At 50.2% G+C, this 21,024-nt stretch overlaps 6 protein-coding genes across 6 annotated transcripts; 3 read left to right on the top strand and 3 right to left on the bottom strand.

The window, feature by feature from the left end:
* Positions 1–518: 518 nt before the first annotated feature.
* Positions 519–2,375, top strand: FIESC28_03328 (uncharacterized protein; the record flags this gene model as incomplete). Its single annotated transcript, XM_031157477.1, has 3 exons — positions 519–575; positions 631–1,224; positions 1,275–2,375. 3 exons carry the CDS (start codon positions 519–521, stop codon positions 2,373–2,375), a joined length of 1,752 nt encoding a protein of 583 aa, XP_031018450.1.
* A 2,282-nt stretch (positions 2,376–4,657) lies between these two features.
* Positions 4,658–6,323, top strand: FIESC28_03327 (uncharacterized protein; the record flags this gene model as incomplete). The annotated part of the gene is made up of 3 exons (XM_031157476.1): positions 4,658–5,087; positions 5,274–5,810; positions 5,899–6,323. The coding sequence occupies 3 exons, from the start codon at positions 4,658–4,660 to the stop codon at positions 6,321–6,323; spliced, it is 1,392 nt and encodes a 463-aa protein (XP_031018449.1).
* Positions 6,324–7,566: 1,243 nt separating this feature from the next.
* Positions 7,567–8,640, bottom strand: FIESC28_03326 (uncharacterized protein; the record flags this gene model as incomplete). Its single annotated transcript, XM_031157475.1, has 1 exon — positions 7,567–8,640. The coding sequence occupies one exon, from the start codon at positions 8,638–8,640 to the stop codon at positions 7,567–7,569; it is 1,074 nt and encodes a 357-aa protein (XP_031018448.1).
* Positions 8,641–9,405: 765 nt separating this feature from the next.
* Positions 9,406–11,724, bottom strand: FIESC28_03325 (uncharacterized protein; the record flags this gene model as incomplete). Its single annotated transcript, XM_031157474.1, has 5 exons — positions 9,406–10,036; positions 10,085–10,928; positions 10,976–11,361; positions 11,412–11,628; positions 11,685–11,724. 5 exons carry the CDS (start codon positions 11,722–11,724, stop codon positions 9,406–9,408), a joined length of 2,118 nt encoding a protein of 705 aa, XP_031018447.1.
* A 2,248-nt stretch (positions 11,725–13,972) lies between these two features.
* Positions 13,973–18,391, top strand: FIESC28_03324 (uncharacterized protein; the record flags this gene model as incomplete). The annotated part of the gene is made up of 1 exon (XM_031157473.1): positions 13,973–18,391. One exon carries the CDS (start codon positions 13,973–13,975, stop codon positions 18,389–18,391), a length of 4,419 nt encoding a protein of 1,472 aa, XP_031018446.1.
* A 310-nt stretch (positions 18,392–18,701) lies between these two features.
* Positions 18,702–19,617, bottom strand: FIESC28_03323 (uncharacterized protein; the record flags this gene model as incomplete). The annotated part of the gene is made up of 4 exons (XM_031157472.1): positions 18,702–19,033; positions 19,086–19,231; positions 19,287–19,383; positions 19,443–19,617. The coding sequence occupies 4 exons, from the start codon at positions 19,615–19,617 to the stop codon at positions 18,702–18,704; spliced, it is 750 nt and encodes a 249-aa protein (XP_031018445.1).
* Between the last annotated feature and the right edge of the window lie 1,407 nt (positions 19,618–21,024).

Genomic DNA, 21,024 nt, shown 5'->3' with positions numbered 1-21,024 from the left:
TGTCTTTCTATTGGAGAAAATGAGCAGTTGTGATCAAGCTTAATATCGACGCAATGAAACAATAGTAGGTACTCATGTAAGTAAGGTACCTAGTGCTTGAAAAAAGGATGCACAAAGTTTTGTGATACTACATTTTGCTACTACAACCAAGAATCTGCACGCACTTGAAAGATAGGGATCCCTTAGACCTGAGAGATCTAAGTATTGGATATCGTTTCTCGTCATTTATGACATAAATTCGGGCACATTTGGTCGTTATTTAAACTGGATGCTCACTTACACGGCATTAGCGATACAGTGTTAATTACGGGTCATGGTCGCTATAAACACGGTATCCGCACAGGCCAACTAAGCTTCAAGGGTGATGACGGCGGGGAGCTCCCTTCCATCAGTCCCTGAACCTACGTGGAGCTGCATCTAACACCTAGCGCCAAGACGACACATTTCACCAATAACCACAACTAACGTCCTGCGCAAAACGAATGCTTTATACCTGCGCCCATTGAACAATCATCATCATGGCCGACGCAGAGGAAAAGGCCCGCAAGGAGAAGATTGCTGCGGCCAAGAAGCGAGTCCGTTTGCCCCTCCCTTCGTATCCTGCAATTGACTAACTTAATGCGATCTCAGGTCGAGCAAATGAAGAAAAAGAAGAAGGGTGCGCCAGCCAAACAGACGAAGGCAGAATCGCCCGAGACCCCTGCTCCCGAACCTGTTGAGGAGAAGGTCGAAGACGCCCCTGCAGTCGAAGAGAAGCCCGCCGAAGAACCAGTCAAGGAGAAGACGGAGGATAAGCCAACAAAGGCGCCTGCCACAGACGAGAAGAAGCCTCTTAAGATCGAAACCAAAGACGAAGACGATAGTGATAGCGACAGCGACAGTGAGAGTGAAAGCGATAGCGATGATGAGAACTCGCCTGCAGCTACCCCATCCCTGGCACAGCAGTCAAAGCTGAGGTCAACGTCTTTCCGCGCCGGCTCTAATCCTTCAGGAGGGGCAGCATCTCCTTTCAGTCCCAACAGCGAAACTGCGCCGGATATCTACAGAAAGCACATGGCTCGTATTGAAGAGCTAGAGAAGGAAAATAAGCGCTTGTCTAAAGAGGCTGCCGATTCAGAGAAGAGGTGGCAGAAAGCCGAGAATGAGTTGGCCGATATTCGTGAGGCCGAGGGCGAGGAACCCGTCAAGACCGGCCGCCACGATGATGGCCTTTGGGACAGCTTGGTAAGTGACAGGTCTGTCTTTTGCTTTTGAGCCGGCTAACCGTCCAACAGAAGAGCCAGTTAGCCTCACTCGAACGCCAGAATTCTCAGCTCCAACAACAGGTGTCGCGTGGGCCAGCTCATGGCCATCGCCAATCCGTGTCAATGGCTTCACCACCAGCGGATTTTAAAGCTGAGCTGGAGGCCAAGACAGCAACCATCGAGTCCATGGAGATTGAGATTTCGAAACTCAGAGCACAGGCTGAGCGCCACGCCAGCGGATCAACATCGGAGAAGGAGCAGGTCACTGCTCTTGAGGACAAACTCGCCCGTGCTGAGGCTGCGGCAGGCAAGGCCCAGCGCGAGCTCCAGGACCTTAAGCGCAACCTCGAGAGGACAGCAGAGAAGGCAGTACGCGAGGGTAGCGAAAGAACGAGCGCCGAAACCAAGGTGAAGACGCTGGAGCATGAACTTGAAGAAGTCAAGAGCGCGCGCGACGAGCTTGAGAAGAAGGTGGAAGCACTGGATAAGAAAGCTACAACCCTTGCCACACTACACAAGGAGCAGGATTCTCGTTTGCAGTCAGTTAAGAAGGAAAAGGAGAAGGCGGAACGTGAGGTCACCGAGTTACAGGCAAAGGTCGAGAAACTCGAAAGTGAAAACACGAAACTCAAGAGCCGCAAGTCTTTGGAAGGTGGTGGCGGATTAGACGATGAAGGTGTTGACGAGCTTGAGGATGAGGAACGACAGAAGCTTGAGAGGAAGATCCGCGCTCTTGAAAGCGAAGTTCACGAGCTTCGAAGTGGAGCATGGATCGAAAAGCGCCGTGAGTTGGAGGCGACCAGCCCAGGCTTCCAGGACGTAGACCTCTCTACTGGAAATCCTTTGTCTCCAACTGGGCGACGGAAGTCTGCTGCCGGAGGCATTGGCGACTTCTTCACAAGCGGTCTCAATGCACTTGCTGGAGGTGGTGATGACGAATTTCTCGAAGATGATGATATGGACTTTGATGAAGATGCGTTCCGCAAGGCGCAAGAGGAAGAGTCCAAGAGAAGAATCGAGCGTATTAAAGAGATCAAGCGATCACTTAAGCATTGGGAAGGCTGGAGGCTGGATATTGTTGACATCAGGAGAGGAGGTAATGAAGGTGCTGGTGAGATCTTTGACGTCTAAAATGAGCGCAGTTGTTTGCAGCCCGTGTTTGTGAAACATGGTATGATGATGGAATGTGTACTAGAATAGAAAGATATTCCGAGACGATATACGAATTGGATTGACGGCTTCTTTCAGTACCCAAGCTACACATCCCCCTGGTTTATCTGATGTCCGAGCACTACATTGCATCCTACTCTGTAACCATTTTTGACATAACAGAAAACATGATGCTATCACCAATGCTGGAGCATTTGTCGATTTGCTGTTGAGGATGATATCAGTATACGTCTCTGCTAGATGCTCAGTTATCGCAAGTTTATGTAATCGTCAAGCGTTGTCAGTGATTGTATGATCGAAGCATGAGGTACATCACAGCACTTGTAGGAGGATCAATAGCGACGTGCTACCATGAGGGAAGGGAGTCAAACAACAAAGAGACGTGATGTTGTATTGGAGAGAATTGTTATCATTACAATCTCTATCAGTCTAGAAGTGTAATATGGCTCGGCATTACATTCCTTTTGTTCTTGTTCGGAATTTGACCGTGAAGCAATATGCTCTCCCCGATGACGGCGCGGAGAGTGGATACGCCGACCGGAGATCCGAGACCGAGAACGGAGATGCGTGCCGCGCCGAGATGCAAAGCTCCGTGAACTATTAATCCCGGTCAAATGTCAATTGAGTTTATTAGCCATGATCAGAATGAGATATCTGAAAGTGCTTGGGTAGCTATATCAGACAGTGATATGCCGGGAACGGTTTCAGACATTTATAGCTCAAGCCAACATGTCACTATTGGATGAATAACAGTACCACAATGTCGTGTGAGGTATTCTTCCTCGGCAATAACAACACCGAGATGAGGCAAAAACGAGAGCAGCTGTCATGCACGAGATGCGTGCCTAATTGAAAGCCAAGAAAGAAGACATGGCTTCTGCTTCCCCCACTGAAGCGGGGAACCAAGTACGGAACCCATCAACACTAGCGCTATACAACCGTCGAGGCTGGGCTAGCGGCTTTTTTCCTCTGCTTGCAGCTCTTGATGAAGTGCCCCAGCTCGGTCAGGTACCGAGCCTCATCCCCAAAAGAACCTGGCAAGAAGAGCATGGAGAATACTCGAGACACGCCCTGACTATTGGGGGAGACATGATGGGGTTTGTGAGCATCTCAAGACTCTATAAAAGTATCGTGAGATTCAAGAATAGAGCGTAAGGTTCAGCTTCATGTATGGTACAGAAACGTCATATGTAGACACTTTAGATAGAGGGACGATAAACCCCTGTCATAGCATGCGATTGTCTAAAAAGATCATGTCAGCCATGTCTATTATCCCGCAGTATCCGTCTTCGGAAGGCCGTTGTCGGAAGAATAACATGAATATCCTTTGAGTTCTTTTCCTCTATTTTGGCTGAATTCCCATCTTTACATCACCATCATCTCTTGCCAGCAGCTTCAACTCATCAGCAGAATCTATTGTGCAGAAGACGACGTTTCGTTCGAGTCCGGTATTGTAAGTGCAGCTTTTCCATGTCAGGCCATGTCATGCCATCTATTAGCTCCATGAGAAGTCAGAGGTCAGCCACAGAGACCTGTCATGATACCTACAGTATATTGCATCGTCATGGACCAACGAGAAGCCATCGTTGCTGTCCTCTCTGGACTCTACATTTCATGAGATTCGCCTTTTTACACCCCTCAAGAGAGAAAGAAAGGAGGCAAATGTTTTATCCAAGAGACTCGACTCAAACATAGATCGTCTCATACCCTTATTCCCCCTCCTTCTAGTGCAGCTTATTACTCGCGCAAACTGTTAAACTAACACCTGACGATTCCCCCAGCTTCAAACACATCGACTAGCGGCGCCTCATTCAATCAAATCCACCCCGTCTCATTGGGGGGAAGGTCACATTAACTTACCCCATATTCTTCGCATCGCATCGCATCGTCGGTTTTCCTCTCGGTCGCCGCCACAGTAACCGGCTACTTCCTCGGCTGTCATAGTAAAAAGACCCCAGGCACCTTCCTGGTCCGACCCTCCGATCTCCACCTCCGAACCCCAAACCAACCGCCCGTCCGTGTTGTTGCAGGCAGTTGCACCCCGCCCCGCGCTTGCTTTACTTTGCTTGTACAGGAGCAACCTCATTCTAAGGAAGGACCTTTCTTAGCCCAAGCTTGAATCAAGTCAATCTCCCGGCGTCGATTCCCGAGTCCGGTTCCCGTTCTCGTGCCGTAACAACCCTTCTTGTATCTTCTTTTATAAACCTCCACCCTCTTCTTTTTCTTCTCTTTTCTTGCCCATCATGCCCGTCGCTGCTCTCGCCTCTTCAGTCCCGCGATCTCTTTTCTCGTCTTCGCTGCGCCGTGTCGCTTATACCTCTACTACCGTTCGCCCTGTTCGCGCTTCATTCGGTGCTATCCAAACCATCTCCCCCTTCGCCTACCGCACAATGGCTTCCTCTACCCAGAAGATCAAGGTCAAGAACCCCGTCGTCGAGCTCGACGGTGATGAGATGACCCGCATCATCTGGCAGGTCATCAAGGACAAGTTCATCCACCCCTACCTCGACATCGACCTGAAGTACTATGATCTCGGTCTTGAGTACCGTGATGAGACCAACGATCAGGTCACCATTGATGCCGCCGAGGCCATCAAGAAGTACTCTGTCGGTGTTAAGTGTGCTACCATCACTCCCGATGAGGCTCGTGTTGAGGAGTTCAAGCTGAAGAAGAGTAAGTCAATACCCGTCATGCATGGCCTAGTTCGCGCTGCGTCTTGCTACTGCCCCCCACCAATCGCAACCCCGCATATATGAGAACATGCAGGAGAAGCAATATGAGGGGCAGCAAGCAGAAACAGGGCGAATTAGACATACAGTAAGCTTATTTGGATCGAACATCACTAACTTGCATGTCCAGTGTGGCTTTCCCCCAACGGCACCATCCGAAATGCTCTTGGAGGTACCGTCTTCCGTGAGCCCATTGTCATCCCCCGCATTCCCCGTCTGGTTCCTGGCTGGAAGAAGCCCATCATCATTGGCCGTCACGCCTTTGGTGATCAGTACCGCGCCAAGGATGCTGTCCTCCCCGGTCCTGGTAAGCTCTCCATGGTCTACACCCCCGAGGGTGGCCAGCCTGAGGAGATCGAGGTCTTCCAATTCAAGGAGGGCGGTGGTGTTGCCCAGACTCAGTACAACACCGATGAGTCCATCACTGGATTCGCCCACGCTTCTTTCAAGCTCGCCATTGACAAGGAGCTTCCTCTCTACATGAGCACCAAGAACACCATCCTCAAGAAGTACGATGGTCGCTTCAAGGACATCTTCCAGGAGATCTACGAGTCCACCTACAAGAAGGAGTTCGAGGCCAAGAAGATCTGGTACGAGCACCGCCTCATTGACGACATGGTCGCCCAGATGATCAAGAGCTCCGGTGGTTACATCATGGCTCTCAAGAGTGAGTTTACTCCGATGGAATGACTGAACACTCGTTCAGCTTCCTGTATATCTTCAATGATGAGACAAGAATGCTAACATATTTCCAGACTACGATGGTGATGTCCAGTCCGACATTGTCGCCCAGGGCTTCGGCTCTCTCGGTCTCATGACCTCCGTCCTCATCACCCCCGATGGCAAGACCTTCGAGTCTGAGGCTGCCCACGGCACTGTCACTCGCCACTACCGTGAGCACCAGAAGGGTAACGAGACCTCCACCAACCCCATTGCCTCCATCTTCGCCTGGACCCGTGGTCTCGTCCAGCGTGGAAAGCTCGACGACACTCCCGACGTCGTTGCCTTCGCTGAGAGCCTTGAGAAGGCTTGCATTGACACTGTCGACATTGACGGTATCATGACCAAGGATCTTGCCCTTGCCACTGGCAAGTCTGAGCGCAAGGACTATGCCACCACCAACGAGTACCTTGACGCTGTCGAGCGCCGCCTCAAGAAGACTCTCAAGGAGAAGCTGTAAACGTCTCGACCCAGTTTCAGTCTTTCCCTCGATCACTACCTCCGCTTCCACTCTTATGGTCTCTTGTGCAGCTGCAAGAGCACCCACTCTTTCATGAACTCTTCAAGTGTCGGCGTCGAATTTGTTGTCACCATCTGAATAGCATCTCGCTCCAGTCTTGAAAACCACAAGAGCATCGCCTCTTGGGGTCTCTTGGCCCGTCATCTTCCCAACAGAAAGGAAGGTGGCGTCGTCAAGAGCAATCATGCACCGGAACCCGCTGCAAGGTCACATGCAGCGGGCTAACGATTTATGAAGAACGTTCCTCCATAGTTATGGTGGTTGGACAGGATGTTGGGCTTCTGAATATGTGAAAGCAAAGATATCAAAGAGGAGGTCAGCATGATATATCCATGGTACAGGAATAGATGCCATGTAGATAAAAAGCTTCTTGCATGTTCTTAGCACATAGACATAATGGGATACCCAGCCCTGCTTTATAGTTTTCCTCACCTTGCTCTTCCCCGGTCCCTGACTTGTGACTCCTTGATCCCCATAGTACAATCTTCTTTAGTTCATCTTAGTCGCGGAGAAACGGAATCATAACATCAGTTCAAACAAAGCCTAAAGCAAATCTATTGGATCGTGATATCCCTGTACCGACTTCTTTCACATGAATGGTACATTAACGCACATTGACTCTTGCAAGATGCCACTTCGAACGCCTCTTTTTTTCCATACTGCTGGCTGTCAAACCTCGGTAGTTGTCCGTAGCTAGCGTAACCGACACCCAATCTCCAAAATAAATTCCTGATTGAGAAAAGAAATACCAGTATCCGTAGCAAAAAAAATCCCTATTCTCCCGTCCCCATCCATCCCCTCCCTTCCAAAAGAAACATAATTTTATCCCCGGCTGTCTGTTCCCAAGCTGGGGAATGCCTCGGCTTAAGCCTGCATGTGCACATATAAGGAGACGGTTCGTACAAAGGAGCTGATAATTAAAAGATCGAGAATGACACCCATAAGCCCGAGTTGTCCCGATCGAGATGGCCCTCGGTTGGCCGGAAGGATCACCACGGTTGTGGGTGCATGCGGTTGTGAAACCAGGATTGTTGCTGCGAACATACGGACTTCGTCCGTGAGGCTCCATTCTTGATCTCGATAGTAATACATGTTATGTTAGCCCTGAAGTTTGGCCGTACATGGAGCAGAGCGGCTGTTCTCGCTACAGATATGGGCGAGACCTTCCAAAGACTACCTGAATCTAGTCGGTTCGGTCGATAGAAATCTCCTTATCCTTCTTCGACTTGCGCGCACTGGGTGTCCCTTCTGCTTCGCTCTTACGCTTCTTCTTCGTAGGCCTGGTCGATGAGCCTCGGGGCTTGTATCCCGTGTCGTCCTCGTTATTTCTCTTGCGCTTGCCCCGGCTGACAGGCGTTGAGGCAAAGTCTTGCTCCTCATCCATGCTGGCATCGACGTCGCGGTCTGCTGCAGCTGCACGAACGGCAGCGCTGACACGCTTGCCCCTTGTGCTTGCTCTTCCGCCACGCTCGCCTCGTGACCCACGCGTCTTACGTCCACCGGTGTGGCCGCCCTCGTTATCGTCGGCGTCGCCATGCGCTTCACCATCCTGGAGGAATATCTTGGGTGCGTGTTTACGAAGCCAATTTGTTACACTCGTCGGGTTCTTAAGATGCGGATGTGAAACTTGGTGGTTGCCAGGATGGGCACGAGGGGCGAGACTGGGGAGATGAGGTGCGTCGGTATCAAGAGCCATGTCGATTTCGTAGATGTAGTTGTCGATATCATCGGCGGATAGGAAGTCGGCAGGGAATGCCTCGCCATCTGGAGCCTTCAATTCGTTGACGATTTGTGGTAGTGTCTCCTTTGCACTGCTGTATGTTGAATGTGGAACACCAGTGACAAGGTCTTCGAGACGTTTTCTTGGTGTGTCTTTACGTAGTTCATGTTCTTCATCCAGGGGCAGGACGGGCGCTTTGGAGTCGGATGGTGGCTCAAGGGATACCTCGACTTGCTTCTCGGGTGGGATCTGCGGAGAATTGTTGATCTCGAGTAATAGATCTAATAGACGACTGTTGGGTTCGTGGTTAGTCAATTCCTCCGTTATTGCGTAGCTGAACCTAGGGGAGGCGTACTCATTCTCTACAGCCAAGCGCTTGACCAGCGCCGCGGCCTTATCCTCTTGCTTGTGTAGCTCCTCGCCATCGTGCATCTTTTGATCAAAAACGATGCGCATCTTTCTGTACTTTTTCTTCCATGACTTGTAGCCGGCGCGATGGCGAGTAGCGCCCTCAGTCTTAACGGGGGACTCGTCCATGGCGAGGGAGGGAGAGGGTGCGATCGACGCGCGATCGGGGCGAAGATATCGTCAATGAAACGCGCTGGATTGCGAAAATATTGGAATCGGGGGGTTGGTTATGCGCGTTGTGTTGTTGATAAAAGTTGATGTGATGATGCTCGTGATGTTGACACAATGGAAACAATGAGAGGTAGCAGGATTTGCCAATAAGATTTGCTGGTTTGGGGCCTTGCGCAACCAAGTTCAGACTGGGACAGGACGGGTGGTGTTGTTCTTGAATTAGATCGGTACGTACCTTACAGTAGTTCAGGCACACCCCAGAGTTCTGGTATGGAGCTGTCCTGACTGCCCCAGACCAGTGACGCGATTGGGTGCAAGAATCTTCCGTGCCAACTCGGGGAGCATCTATGATTAAGTGACAGGAGGTGAATGTTGGAGTACTTGTATGTTAGAGCATGTTGTATAGCAGACTATGATGTAGTTAACTCAATTGATATTCACTGCAGTCAACATCACGATTCAAGATCCTATCAGTCTAGGGTAAACTCGCTTAAAGGTTGGCTTCATTGAAAACCACTCGGAGATTTTGGACATGACAATATTTCAGAAGTGGTATTTAATAACTTGAAAAACTTAGTCAATTATTACTATTAAACTTCACCTTTGACTGAACAAAATGTGTGGATGGTTAAAACTCTAGACATGATAGGGAAAAGGCATGCGCATGTATTGGACCAGGACCTCCAAGTCTCATTAGTCTATTCTCCGTATTTAAGACAGGCATTATGATGCCACCTCCTTTCCTAATGTGTCCAGCTCCTCTTTAATAAATTCTGCAGCATTGACCATTTCAGTACTGCCGTAGACAACTCTTTTCTTGGCTCTATCTCCTCCGGTGCGGCTCACCCACTCCTGCAGGTTGCCATACTCATCCATACTTCCACCACCGACTGTGAACACGACAGCTTCACTGAAGCCTTGCCGCCTTTGACCGAAGCTAGCAGTTTGACCAGGTACTTGAGACCCAGGCATGCCGCCCGGATTGCTGGCACCTGCACCCGATCGCACAGCGCTGGGAGGAGGCATAGTGCCTCGCGCATTGGCTGATCGAGGATCATAGTAGAGGTAGTGCTCTGTTTTTGCGATGGCAGAAGAGGAGGCAGAAGCAGGATCCATGATGGATTCGACAATCTTAGTAACAGTGAAGTCACGATCAGCAGGAAGGAAGTTCTTCACACCACTGATGAGACTCTCAAAGTTGGATGACAAACCGGTGGGAACTCCGGACTCCTTGAGGCGATCGGTGAGGCGGGATGACATCGAAGAGAAGCGCCCGAAGAGATCCGATGATTGAGCTGGCTGTACAGTGTTGTTGATGGTAGTCAGTTGTGTCATCTTGGTAGTTGCGCGAACCCTATTCTGGTCAGTAAAGTCGCCCCGAATGATTGCATGATAAACTTACTGTCGAACATAGGGCAGACATGATACATCTGCGCCAGCTTCTGAGAGAGCCTTCTCGAAGCCTTCGAATTCTTGTCGATTGACTTCCTGCTCGGTACTCAAGAACCATATGATGAACAGGCGCAGCTTGTCGACAGGTTCATTGCCCTTGTCGTTGTCATTGAGAATTTCCATGATCTGAGCCTTAGTTTGCTTCGCGGCATTCTCCTCCAGCTGGAAGTAGTTATCTAGCTGACGGTCTTTGATGCCTGTTAACAGAGCCGCCAAGATGTTCATATGCATATCCAAGATGCCCTTGCGCTCTCTCATTTCGGGGAGCAGCGTTATTGCTGCCTTTAGATGTTGAGCGCTCGCGCTGGTGTCGGCTTGGAGGTCCTCCAGACTGGTGACACCGGTTTTCTTTGTGATCGCAGCGGTGTCCTCTTTGTACTTGGTCAACTCGGCATCGATATCCTCCGCTACTTGAGGGAATGGACTGGCAGCATTCTTGGTCCAGAAGAAGTCGTTTGAAGTCAAATCGTAGCCCTTCTTGGTGGGTCCCTTTGCTGGGTTTCCTTCTTCCGCAGGAGTTTCAATGGTAATGCGATTCAACTTCATGTTGAGAACATCGTGAACCAAACTTTGGTACGTCCAAGAGTGGGAGAGCATAGGTATCAAATCGATGTTTCGGTCGAGAAGAATGAGGACAGGTCGGGAAGAGTGAGTGCTTGATGATGCGTTTGGCCGGGGTCCTGAAAAGAGGTTTTCCTTGGAGTTAAGGATGTGGTCTCGAAGTTTGCGATCAAGTCGAGCAGCAACCATCTCGGCAGCGGCACCCTTTGGACATCTAATGATGGGAATAACACCTGTAAAGTATGAGCATATGAGTTTGCAAGTCGAATCGGCGACATACCCATGGTAGCGATTACACTGAAGAGACCGCTAACGATCTTGTCCACCACTCGGTCGAGCTCCTCATCGCTTGTGGCTGCACTGTTCAGAGCCCAATATGTATGCTCCTTTTGCATCCCCAAGCTGAACAAGTCTGGCTCAGCCACAATGAAGTTCAAATACTGATCAAACAGCTGGGCGATATGCTCAGATGTGCCGGCCGTTGCTGTTTGTGTAGCAAACTCCTCGAGGAGCGGACGGGGGAGGGAAGAGAGGAAGTTGATGTAAGCGGGAGTGTAGAGTTCTTTCTGCAAGTCGGAAGTAATGGCCTGTAGGTTTTGCGCAGTCGGTTCGAGGAGGTAGATGACAGGAACATCGGGAATAGGATGTCTTGCGCCGCCAATATGCCTGCATAATTGTATCAGCATTGGGCTTCTTCTTCATGCTTGTTAACTTACAAATGCATTGTTACACCCATTGCGCGCAAGTCACTGACACGCATAACACTGCTGATGACATCTCGACCAAGGTCGTCAAAGACCAAGACCTTCCAGATAGGGTTGCCATCGGCGTCGAGGATAGGCGCAACAGGTGCAAGCAGACCGTTAGCATGCGCCTCGTCTGCTTCGGAGGATTCGACAGTCTCGTTCAGATTGAGGATTTTCTTAAGCGAGGCTATTAAAGCATTAGCAGAAGACCAAACAGCGCTCTGAACATCCGGTATAACGAACCTATTTGGCGATCGCGCAGAGAGTTACCCTTGGTCGCCATATTGGCGAATGACGTCGGAGCGCCTGAGTGCTCGAGATGATGATAGTGGGATGTGCCGTTCAGGAGTTGATTGTATGAGGGACACGATTTGGCTGTATTTCGATTATATGGGTGAGTCGCAAGCCGAAAGAACTGATTATGGGCTACTAAGAGAGCCTCGGGTCGAAATTGGAAAACTAATTTTCCTTGTGAGAATTAGTATCGCTTGATGCCAACTTGAGGCCACGATCCAATACCACCCACCGCTGGACTGTTGGGAAGCTCCCTACGGCGCGCAAGCTGGGAGAGCACGGACCGATACAAGCGCCGATACGATTGGATATGGAAAGTGCCACGGTGCTGGGCCCGCCGAGTTCCAAGGGGCCAGCCGCTGATGAGGGAAGCTCGAATTATGGGTCATTCTTCCTCATGCCTGATACCACGGACTTATGATTGCATTTGGTGCCTGAAAAATGGGGCCAGACTCATACACGTCCAGGTCCATTCTCAGTTGCGAACTGCCAGGGACTTCTTTTCATTCTCTTTGATCCGACGACACTTCATCAACCTCCATCATATATCGCGACAGCACGTTGTGTCGGCGCTCAACCGCGGCGCACTTAAATACCAGGGGCCCTTAATATCCCGATTTCGATTCTTTTGTATTCATCTTTCCCATCTGCGCCTACGTCGCCGCCTCGTACTGGCGAACTGACGGGTCGCCCTTGTACTGTCTTCTGCCTTTCGAACAGGTCACGCATACGTCCGATAATGTTGTAAACACCACGCGACTCGCGCAATATACAGATGGGATAGGATATTTCTGCTTCTATTGGTAGGAAAACGGACAAAGCTCCCGTGTCGAAGGAATTATTTCTGAATCAAAGGGTATGCCCAAACTTGTCCCCGTTCCCTTTTCCCTATCTGCACCAATCAACCGTTTTACCTCTGTCGCGTCATTCTGCATGGCTCGGTCATCCCGCCCCATCAGAATCAAGCAGCAGTATTGTATCTGTGATTTCTCTATAACAATGGAAACAACCACTCGGACCTTCTGCAGCATTTAAATTGCGAGGCGATGAGTTGGTGACCGTCGTGGAGACTTGCTTGGAGATAAAAAGCTCCTCCGTGTCGCCTTCTAGGAGCAGAAAGCTGCAGTGGCTGGGTAACCAAGACGCCCATGTGGCGAACTCTAGGTATATACAACCTGGCCAACCTAGAAGCGACGCGAACGCGCACCTAAAAAGCCGCGACGCAAGTGTTTTTGATGATAAAAAAGAGCATTCAGGCAAGGTCAGAAAAGGGCGTTCTAACTGTTGATCATCGTCGCGACGTTGCAGCTTGGTTAGGTACAGGGGCTGCTGGGTGATAACGATAACGCTGCCTCCAGCTTCCTCAGCACCAAAGCCAGCGACATCTCAGGGACTACACACGCTAAAAAAACGGGTGCACACGCATCTCAAAAACAGTGGCTCCACCATCAAAGATCTCTCCAAAATGTCGCAACGGACAGGCGATTCCATTTTTACAGACAAAGTTCCTGTATATGGCCAGAGTTTAATTTTGGCTCTGGGAGTTAATTACTTCCAATTGTCCTTGAGATTCTTTGTCACCCGTGGCAGTCTTTGTCCGACCTTTGATCAACCAGCAAGACACCTTCTTTTTGACTATTGCCAGTTGCTGGATGCTCTTTATCAGCAATCTTCACGTTTATAATCTATCATTTCTTTGTTCTCGTCCTCGACTTATCAAAAATAACAAATCCTTTTACAGTCCTTACTGATGGTTTTTATTCGTTTCCTTTAGATACAGATACATATTCACTTCACCTTGTCTTGTTCTCCTAAGACCCGGATCCCTGCCAGATCGTCCGTTTATCGACTAGCGTGTCCTTGTGGTGGGCCGCCTGCAGCTGCGATAGCCGACAGCTTTCCCCTAACAGAAAGACACCTGCATAAGGTTACTTTCCAGCTTAATTCTCCATGTTAGTACCTTATTTCTTTACACGCTTGATACACCAATGATTGCTGCAATCGCGGGCTACATCAACGCCTAGCTGCAGCTTGTCACATCGTACCTCTTCTTTCCTTTCATCGTTGTGCCATCAACTTCTTCCTTCTGCATTACTTGCAGGAATACATTGCCAAGTAGTAATGATTGCTAACACAATGTTTTAGCTCGTAAAGCTGTTGAAACTAATTGATCGTGGTGGTTGTATTGCTGTTGTGCTGTAGCAGCTATCATTACTCAAACAAAGCATCAACACAAGATGCAGTCTTGGTCAAACAATGGCCAAAACGGCGCTGATGAGGCACCGCATCAATGGCATAACAACTATGGTTTCTCTGCACAAAATGGCCAATTTGACCCCAATCAAGGCTGGTCGCAGCCTGTGAATGATCAAGCTGCCTATTCTCAAATTAACCCACAAGATGCTTCCGCCTCAAACTTTTTCGACAATGACCAAGGCCACTCCTTCCTTTCTGGACCTCTGCATGGCTCTCAACAGGACCAGGCAGGCTACCACCCTGGCCACGACTCGCTGTCAATGAACCAGCAGTTTTCACAACAGACACCAGATGTAATGGATACAGATTTCAGTAGCATGCATCCTGATATCTATGGTCAGCACGGGAAGATGAACCTCGATAATGCTATGGCTGGTATGGGTCAACTTTCGGGCCATCCTCATTCCTCTAATTTCCCGTACTCTATGGCACCACCTAGCGAGTCATCCTTCGAATCTCCTATCCAGCAATTTTCTCAGCCTCATGTGATGCCTCAGCCAACAAGTCGGCAACAAAGTCATACACCGGTGCAACAATTCGAGGCCATGCCCCCTGCCTTCGCCCAGGGCCATCAGGGCCATAGCTTTAGTCGACCACCCCAGCAGTCTCCTGTTCAGAACCAGCAGCAATACAACCAGCCTGCTTTTTCGCCGCCAGTTAATGGCCAGACTCCCCAGCCTCGACCGAACGACCAACTTAACTTTCGTCAACAGCCTCCGCAACAGCACCAACAGCAGCAGCATGCTCAGCAACAACCGCAGCCTATCCAACCTCATCCTCAGCCACATTTCGCCCCCAAACAGCCTATCGCATACCCTCAAACTTCACAGCCTTTGTCTGCTCAAAACTTTCAGCAACAGATGCACCAGCAACAGCCACACTTCATAGCTAATGCTTCGTCGCCACCCGCTGCCAACAACCCATATCTGGTTCCTCAGCCTGTTAACGGTCAAGAAACGGGTATTGCCCCACAGGTTACGAATGAGGCTTCTGTTAAGAAAAGGAAGCGGGTCGTGAAGAGTGCTCCTGATACCCCGACGCCTGAGCCTGCTGCGACATACATCGACTCACCTGTGGGTTCTCCTGCCGTGAAGAAGGTGGACGATATCGATAGCTTGCAGGCTCCCACTCCTACTCCTGAGGAGGCTCAGTTGATCGCCCAGTTTAACAAGCGCACCAAGGCTGCCCAAGCCAAACATCCCGCAATCAAGGGTCTTCCCCATCTGATCTACGAAGGGACAGCCAAGCTTCCTGCCCCTAAGAGTTATGATAAGCTTGCTCCTCTAGTAGCCCAGCCAAACCGTAATGGAAGACAGATGGTCCCTGAACTTGGTTATAGCCTCCCATGTGAGGTCCAGGGCCGTTTCACAAGTCAGTATCGTCCTTCACCTGACAAGGGAGGACTGGATGAGAGGCGTTTGGAGGCTAAGGGACTATTGGATGACTTTGACCGTTCCATGAAGAGCCTTGGAAAACGTCGGCCAAAGTACACAGAGTACCCACATGCTTTCAAAGAGCAACTTAAATCCGACGAAGCTTCCAAGAACAAGGCAGAGAAAAAGGCAAAAAAAGAGTTGGAGGGGGATCGTGGTAGCAAGCCAGTAAGAGATTTCCTTCAAAGCCAAATGACATGTGTATCTAACGTTGCCCAGATTCGTTCTGCTACTCGCCCAACAGACCCCGCTGAGGCAGCAGCCTGGGAAGCCATTGGAATAGTCCACATCGAGCAATCTAGTGCAAAAACAACCAATATCATTGCAAGCCGTGTTCAGCAGGCAGGCGAGTATTTCATTAAGCTTCGAGGGGAAATGAACCGTTCCAAGCAAGAACTCGACCAAGCTGTCAAGGACAAGGTATCTGAGGACGCACTTGCCAGAGCGCGACACGATTATGAGCAAAAAAAGCAGATTCTTCTACGTGCTTTGGACGCCACTATTGAGCATGCTGATGATGCTGTTTTGGATAATCTTGGAGGGCACCAAAAGCTAGTTTTAAGCTTGGTCAATGCCCTGATCATGTGTATCAAGGCAGGTGATTTTACAGGAAAGCTTCCCAAGATTGTTCTCGAAATGTTTACCCATTTTCCCATGACGAAGAAGATTGCCGAGACAACAAACTTCGAGACAGTTCGAAAGAGATTTGCCGACAAGGGCGACGCCGAGGTCAAAGAGCTCGTGTCCGAGATTACTGCCAAAGTGAAGAAGCTCAAGGCCAGCGAGCCTGAGGCAAGCACTGGGTATACTGGTACCTCTGCCTCAAGCAGAGCCAAGGCCAAACCTGTCATGGAAACGTCAGTCAAGCGTGCTCGTGACGATGAAGCCGACACACGCACGGTGAAGAAGATTGCCGTAGAATCTGGCGGCGGTTCTCTTATGAGGAAACTTGCCACACCCAAGATTCAACTCCAATCAGCATCCAAAACCAGTGCCGCAAAAGCCGCTGCCTCTTCTATTCTGTCGGGGAAACCAAGACCCGTGGCTAAGTCAGTCCCGAAACCCGAAGTCAAGCCAGATGTCAAAACTGCAAGTGACGAGAAGGCCAAAAGCGAGTCGAAACCCCCACGAACCGAAACCAAACCATCTACCTCTCGCAATGGCACAACTACTGCCCCAACCCCAAGCGCAGCCTCAAGTGCTTTGTCTGGCATTGCATCACTCCTCGACTCGATCAACGCTCCCAAGGCCGAGTTACCTGTTCAACCTAAGGAAACCAATGGCCCCGAACCCTCTAATGAAACACCCGAAGAGAAGGCTAAGCGTCTCCGTAAGGAGGCTCGCCGTAAGCTTCGGGTCACCTGGAAGCCGGAAAGCGAACTCGTCCAGGTCAAAGTCTTCCACAAGGAGGATGCTGAAGATGAAGGCAGAGAGCAGAACATGATTCGAGACGCTGCCGATGACCGATCCGAAGGAATGGTCCTGAAGCAGCGCGCAGACGTGGACGAGGAGGAAGATGATGACGACGTTCCCTACCAGCCTTGGATGGGACCAGTTGAGACAGATCTTTCAAGACTACCAACCGAAGTCCGAAATAAGAACTTTGTCAACAGAGGTGGAAACGTTACTTTCACCACCGAAGAAAAGGAGCGAATCGCCGAAAGGGAGAGGAAGGAGCTTATGGCTATATACACCGACCCAGCTGACATTCCACCAACGCCCAAGTCGCCGCCGCCTGAGACGGCAGGCGCCAACCAGCAAAAGACGCAGTACTTGCCAGATGGCGCCAAGTTTCAGGAAATCCAAGCCAGGTGGCGTGACGAGCAGCAGATGGGAGCTGATCGTGCACTCTACTCGGCGTTGCAGCGCATCGATGCCAAAAATAACCCAGCAAACCGTCTCGACTCGATCTTGGGTAACCTTCGAGGTGCCCCTGTGGCGTCACAATCTTCATCTCATCAGCGCACTTCTCACGTTGTAAATATGGCTAACGACACTTTGCCCATTGTCGCGGGTCCTGCTGTAATAGAGCAGATAATTACCATTCTCAAGTCCGACAAGGCTAAGAATTGGCGAGACCCTAACCAGACTGCAAGTGATGTGTGGCGATCTTTCCATTACTCTGACCTGCCCACTCGTCTCTGTGGAGGCGCCATCGAAGGAGTGGCCAAGTCTCTGGCCGGCCTGCCATTTCCCGCTAATTCACCTCCTGAATGGATTTTGCATGATCATGAGAAGGTTCGTGAATGGCAAATCGGCTACAACAAGGAACTGGCAGCTCGACAAAAGAAGGACGAGGAAGACCGTGCACGAGCAGAAGCAGAGGCAAATGCCTTGTTATCGGCGGTGTCTGGTGCATCGTCCGGTCAAGCTCCTGCGAACCCTCAAGACTGGAGTGCCTTTTACGCTCAGCAACAGGCCTATGCCCCTTACATGGCTCTGCTGCAGCAGATGAATGGTGGACAGCAGCCGGCTCAGCCTCAGACAGGCGCTGCACCCTCACAGCAGCAGCCACAAATTCCTGAGAACCAACTCCAATCGATTTTGGCAGCCATTAATCAGCCATCGCAGGCTCCGGCCCAACAAGCTTCAGCCTCGAATGCGGCTCCTTATTTTAACCCCAACGACCCATCGTACCAGCAATATATGATGCTGAGCCAGATGGCACAAGGTCAACAGGCTCCACCACCGCCCCCGCCTGCCGCAGAGCGAGAGTGGGAGCGAGAGAGAGATCACGGTCGAGATCGTGACCAAGATAGAAGCTGGGATCGTGATCGTACACATGACCGTGATCACGACCACCACGGAAGCAGAGGCGACCGTGATAGCAAAGACGGACGGAAAAAGAGAGGTACTCTGCCAGTCCATAAGCCCGCCAACAAGGCGCTTATCGGCACCAAGCCTTGTACCTTCTGGCAGCAGGGCAAGTGTGCTAGAGGCGACAAGTGTACATTCCGACATGACTAAGAACGACCTTTGGGAACGATTAGTCTATTTACTGAACTTTACTTGGAGTTTAGAGGTGGGACGGATCATGGTGTATATATAATGTAAACAAAATTCGCATCGTTTAGGATCAATCTGAGAGTCGAGCAAGACATCCAGATCATTTCTTAAACCAGGAGAGTGCCTTTAGCGGCATGCATGATTAATTAAAGACTTTATAACAACAAAAATATCGTATTTATTCTCGGGTAACCTAGATACAAGCTATTTAATGTCGTCGATCACTGGTACTGCCATCCTTTTTCTAAGCTTTCTTTTCGTAACGTTAACTTTACTCTGCGGCAGCCATCTCTGTGTCACCCTCGCCGGCCTTCTTAATGAGCCCACGCAGGCTCAAATCGTAGACAACATCCTCAACCCTCTTGACGTCATACTTGACGGCATCGGCTCGCTTGCGGAGGATGTCGTTCTTGAGGTTGAGAAGCTGGAACCCGGCAAAAAGATCCTTGATGAACCCGCTAATAACGAGAGGAAGCTCAAAATCTCCGTGAGTAACAGCGTTGGGGGCTAGACGGGCCAGCTCGTTGGTGAGGTCTGTCAGAGACAGCAGGTACTCTTCGATGGTGAAGTGGAAGGCGTCACGATCCTTGAGGTTTGTAGGGACTGCGAATAGTCAGCTTGGGTGCCCAAACGGCCATGGACATGGATGACATACCCTGGAAAACCTCGCCGACTTGCTCGAGGGTGAGGAGACGGCCGAGAGAAGCAGGCTGCGACTCAGAGCCTAGGCCACCGAGCCAAGCAGCGTACACAGCGGTGCCGATAGCATTCTGTGCAGCTCTCGCCCACTTTTGGTTGTATCTATCACGCAGTCAGATTTTTGATGCTCGTTTTGAATGAAGCGGCGATCACGCACTTGTAGTATGGGTGCTGGCTAGCAACCTCGCTCAGCTCCTTCACGATAGAGACCTCTTCCTTGATGGCATCCTCAACCTGGGAGACCAACGCAGGCCCTGCATTTTCATGGATTAGCCTTGCGTATCAAAATCTGGAGGAGAGAAAAAAAACTAACAGCGGGCGCGAGGTGTAGAGTGGACGCGAGAAAGAAGACCTTGAGCGGTGGCAACGGCGCGCTCGAGACGTTGGACAATCTGGGAAAGGTTGTCGCGGACGTTTGTCTCTTCATCGATCTTCTCTTGGAGGTGGGAGAAGATGGAAGGGTCGAGGAGGGGAGTTTCGGAGGACATGATTGCGGTTGATGGTGTGTGGATGAATGAGGCTCTGCGGATGAGGCTCTCGAGATGGAGATTTAGTGGTTGGAGTTACGCTAGGGTCGTCTTTACACTTATGACGGATATGATCTTTGCCTAGCACGAGGTCGAGAGATCAATATACAGAGATGTTCACGGCAGGTTTACAATTGAGAATTACGGCAGGAGCAATGCGGCATTCGTTGGCGACAAGCATTTACGGCATCACAGATTCGACAAATTTGACTTAACACAGCAAGGCATCTTCACAGTTGGAGGAGTTCTTCTTCACTACCCAGGCAAGCCCGAGTAAGCAATGAAAAACGAGGAGCTCAAAAGTGGTTCGCGTCACCTGGAGGCAGTGTAATACCAGGGACACTGTGGGCGGAAGCATGCGCAAGCGCAGAGGAGACCGCCCTCTAACCAAAAATAGGAATAATCAATGTTGATGTCCTTAGACATCTTTCAGAGATTAAACTGAAAAGAACAGATACTACACTTGATCTAAGCCAAAAGGCAAAGAGAGCTAAGGAGAAAAGGAAAAGAAAAAAGCGAAGCTTGAGGCGATGCGGGCGGAAATTTATAGCTGTGCCTGAAGGCGGTGAGTGGGGTGATTGGCAGAATTTCTGGTGAACTCAGTCTCGCTTGTGCAGGCAGCAGCTTGGAAACTTCGGTTGGGGACGAGAAATGACTGAGGCAGGAGCTCTCTCGGCTGCGGGCATTAAGCGAGAGGAGAGTTCAACCGCTCGTTCAAGCAACGGGGAGCTGCAGGCGCGGAGAAACGAAGTGGCAGAAAAGAATATGCTGATGGACAAGAAGAAGCTATCACCACCAGCCAATAGCTCTTTTATCGTGCTAAGAAAATGATAATTGGAAAACTCGTATTATAAGTCCAAGACGAACTGGAATTTAGTGCGGCTTCATGCGTGTACTACTAGAAAATTGTCTGCACTGATATTGAAAGGAAACAAATATGTCGAAGCTCTTCAAGATGGCATAGGGATCAGATGTAGTATGCTTTGATGCGCCTTGTAATCTCACGACCAGTTGTAGTTCGTTGAACTGAGGGGCACAATACGCCCAAGAAGTATGACATCTACTCTCTGAGGCCTTCGCGAGCACGAAAAGTGGTAGCAAGAAATCACAACACCCAAGTTACGCATTAACGAGCTTCGTTCATAAGTGTATACTTGAAATCACGACACAAAGAGTCGTCTTCGAACAATTTCTAGTTTAATATTCCTAGACCATGATCTTAATCCGAGTACAATGGCCGAGGGCATCTGTAGCCTGCGTCCGAACGCCGTAACCCAGGAGCGCTCACCCTTATGCCTGCTCAACCAGATCCAGCCTTTGCCATGCGTAAATATCGACTATCCTGACCAAATGGTTAGATGCCACGAA

Source organism: Fusarium coffeatum (assembly GCF_003316985.1).
Source record: "Fusarium coffeatum strain FIESC_28 chromosome Unknown BRIP53273_contig_70, whole genome shotgun sequence".
Lineage (NCBI taxonomy): Eukaryota > Fungi > Ascomycota > Sordariomycetes > Hypocreales > Nectriaceae > Fusarium > Fusarium coffeatum.
Note: the sequence above shows the minus strand (reverse complement) of the source record. Positions and strands in the feature narration are given on the sequence as shown.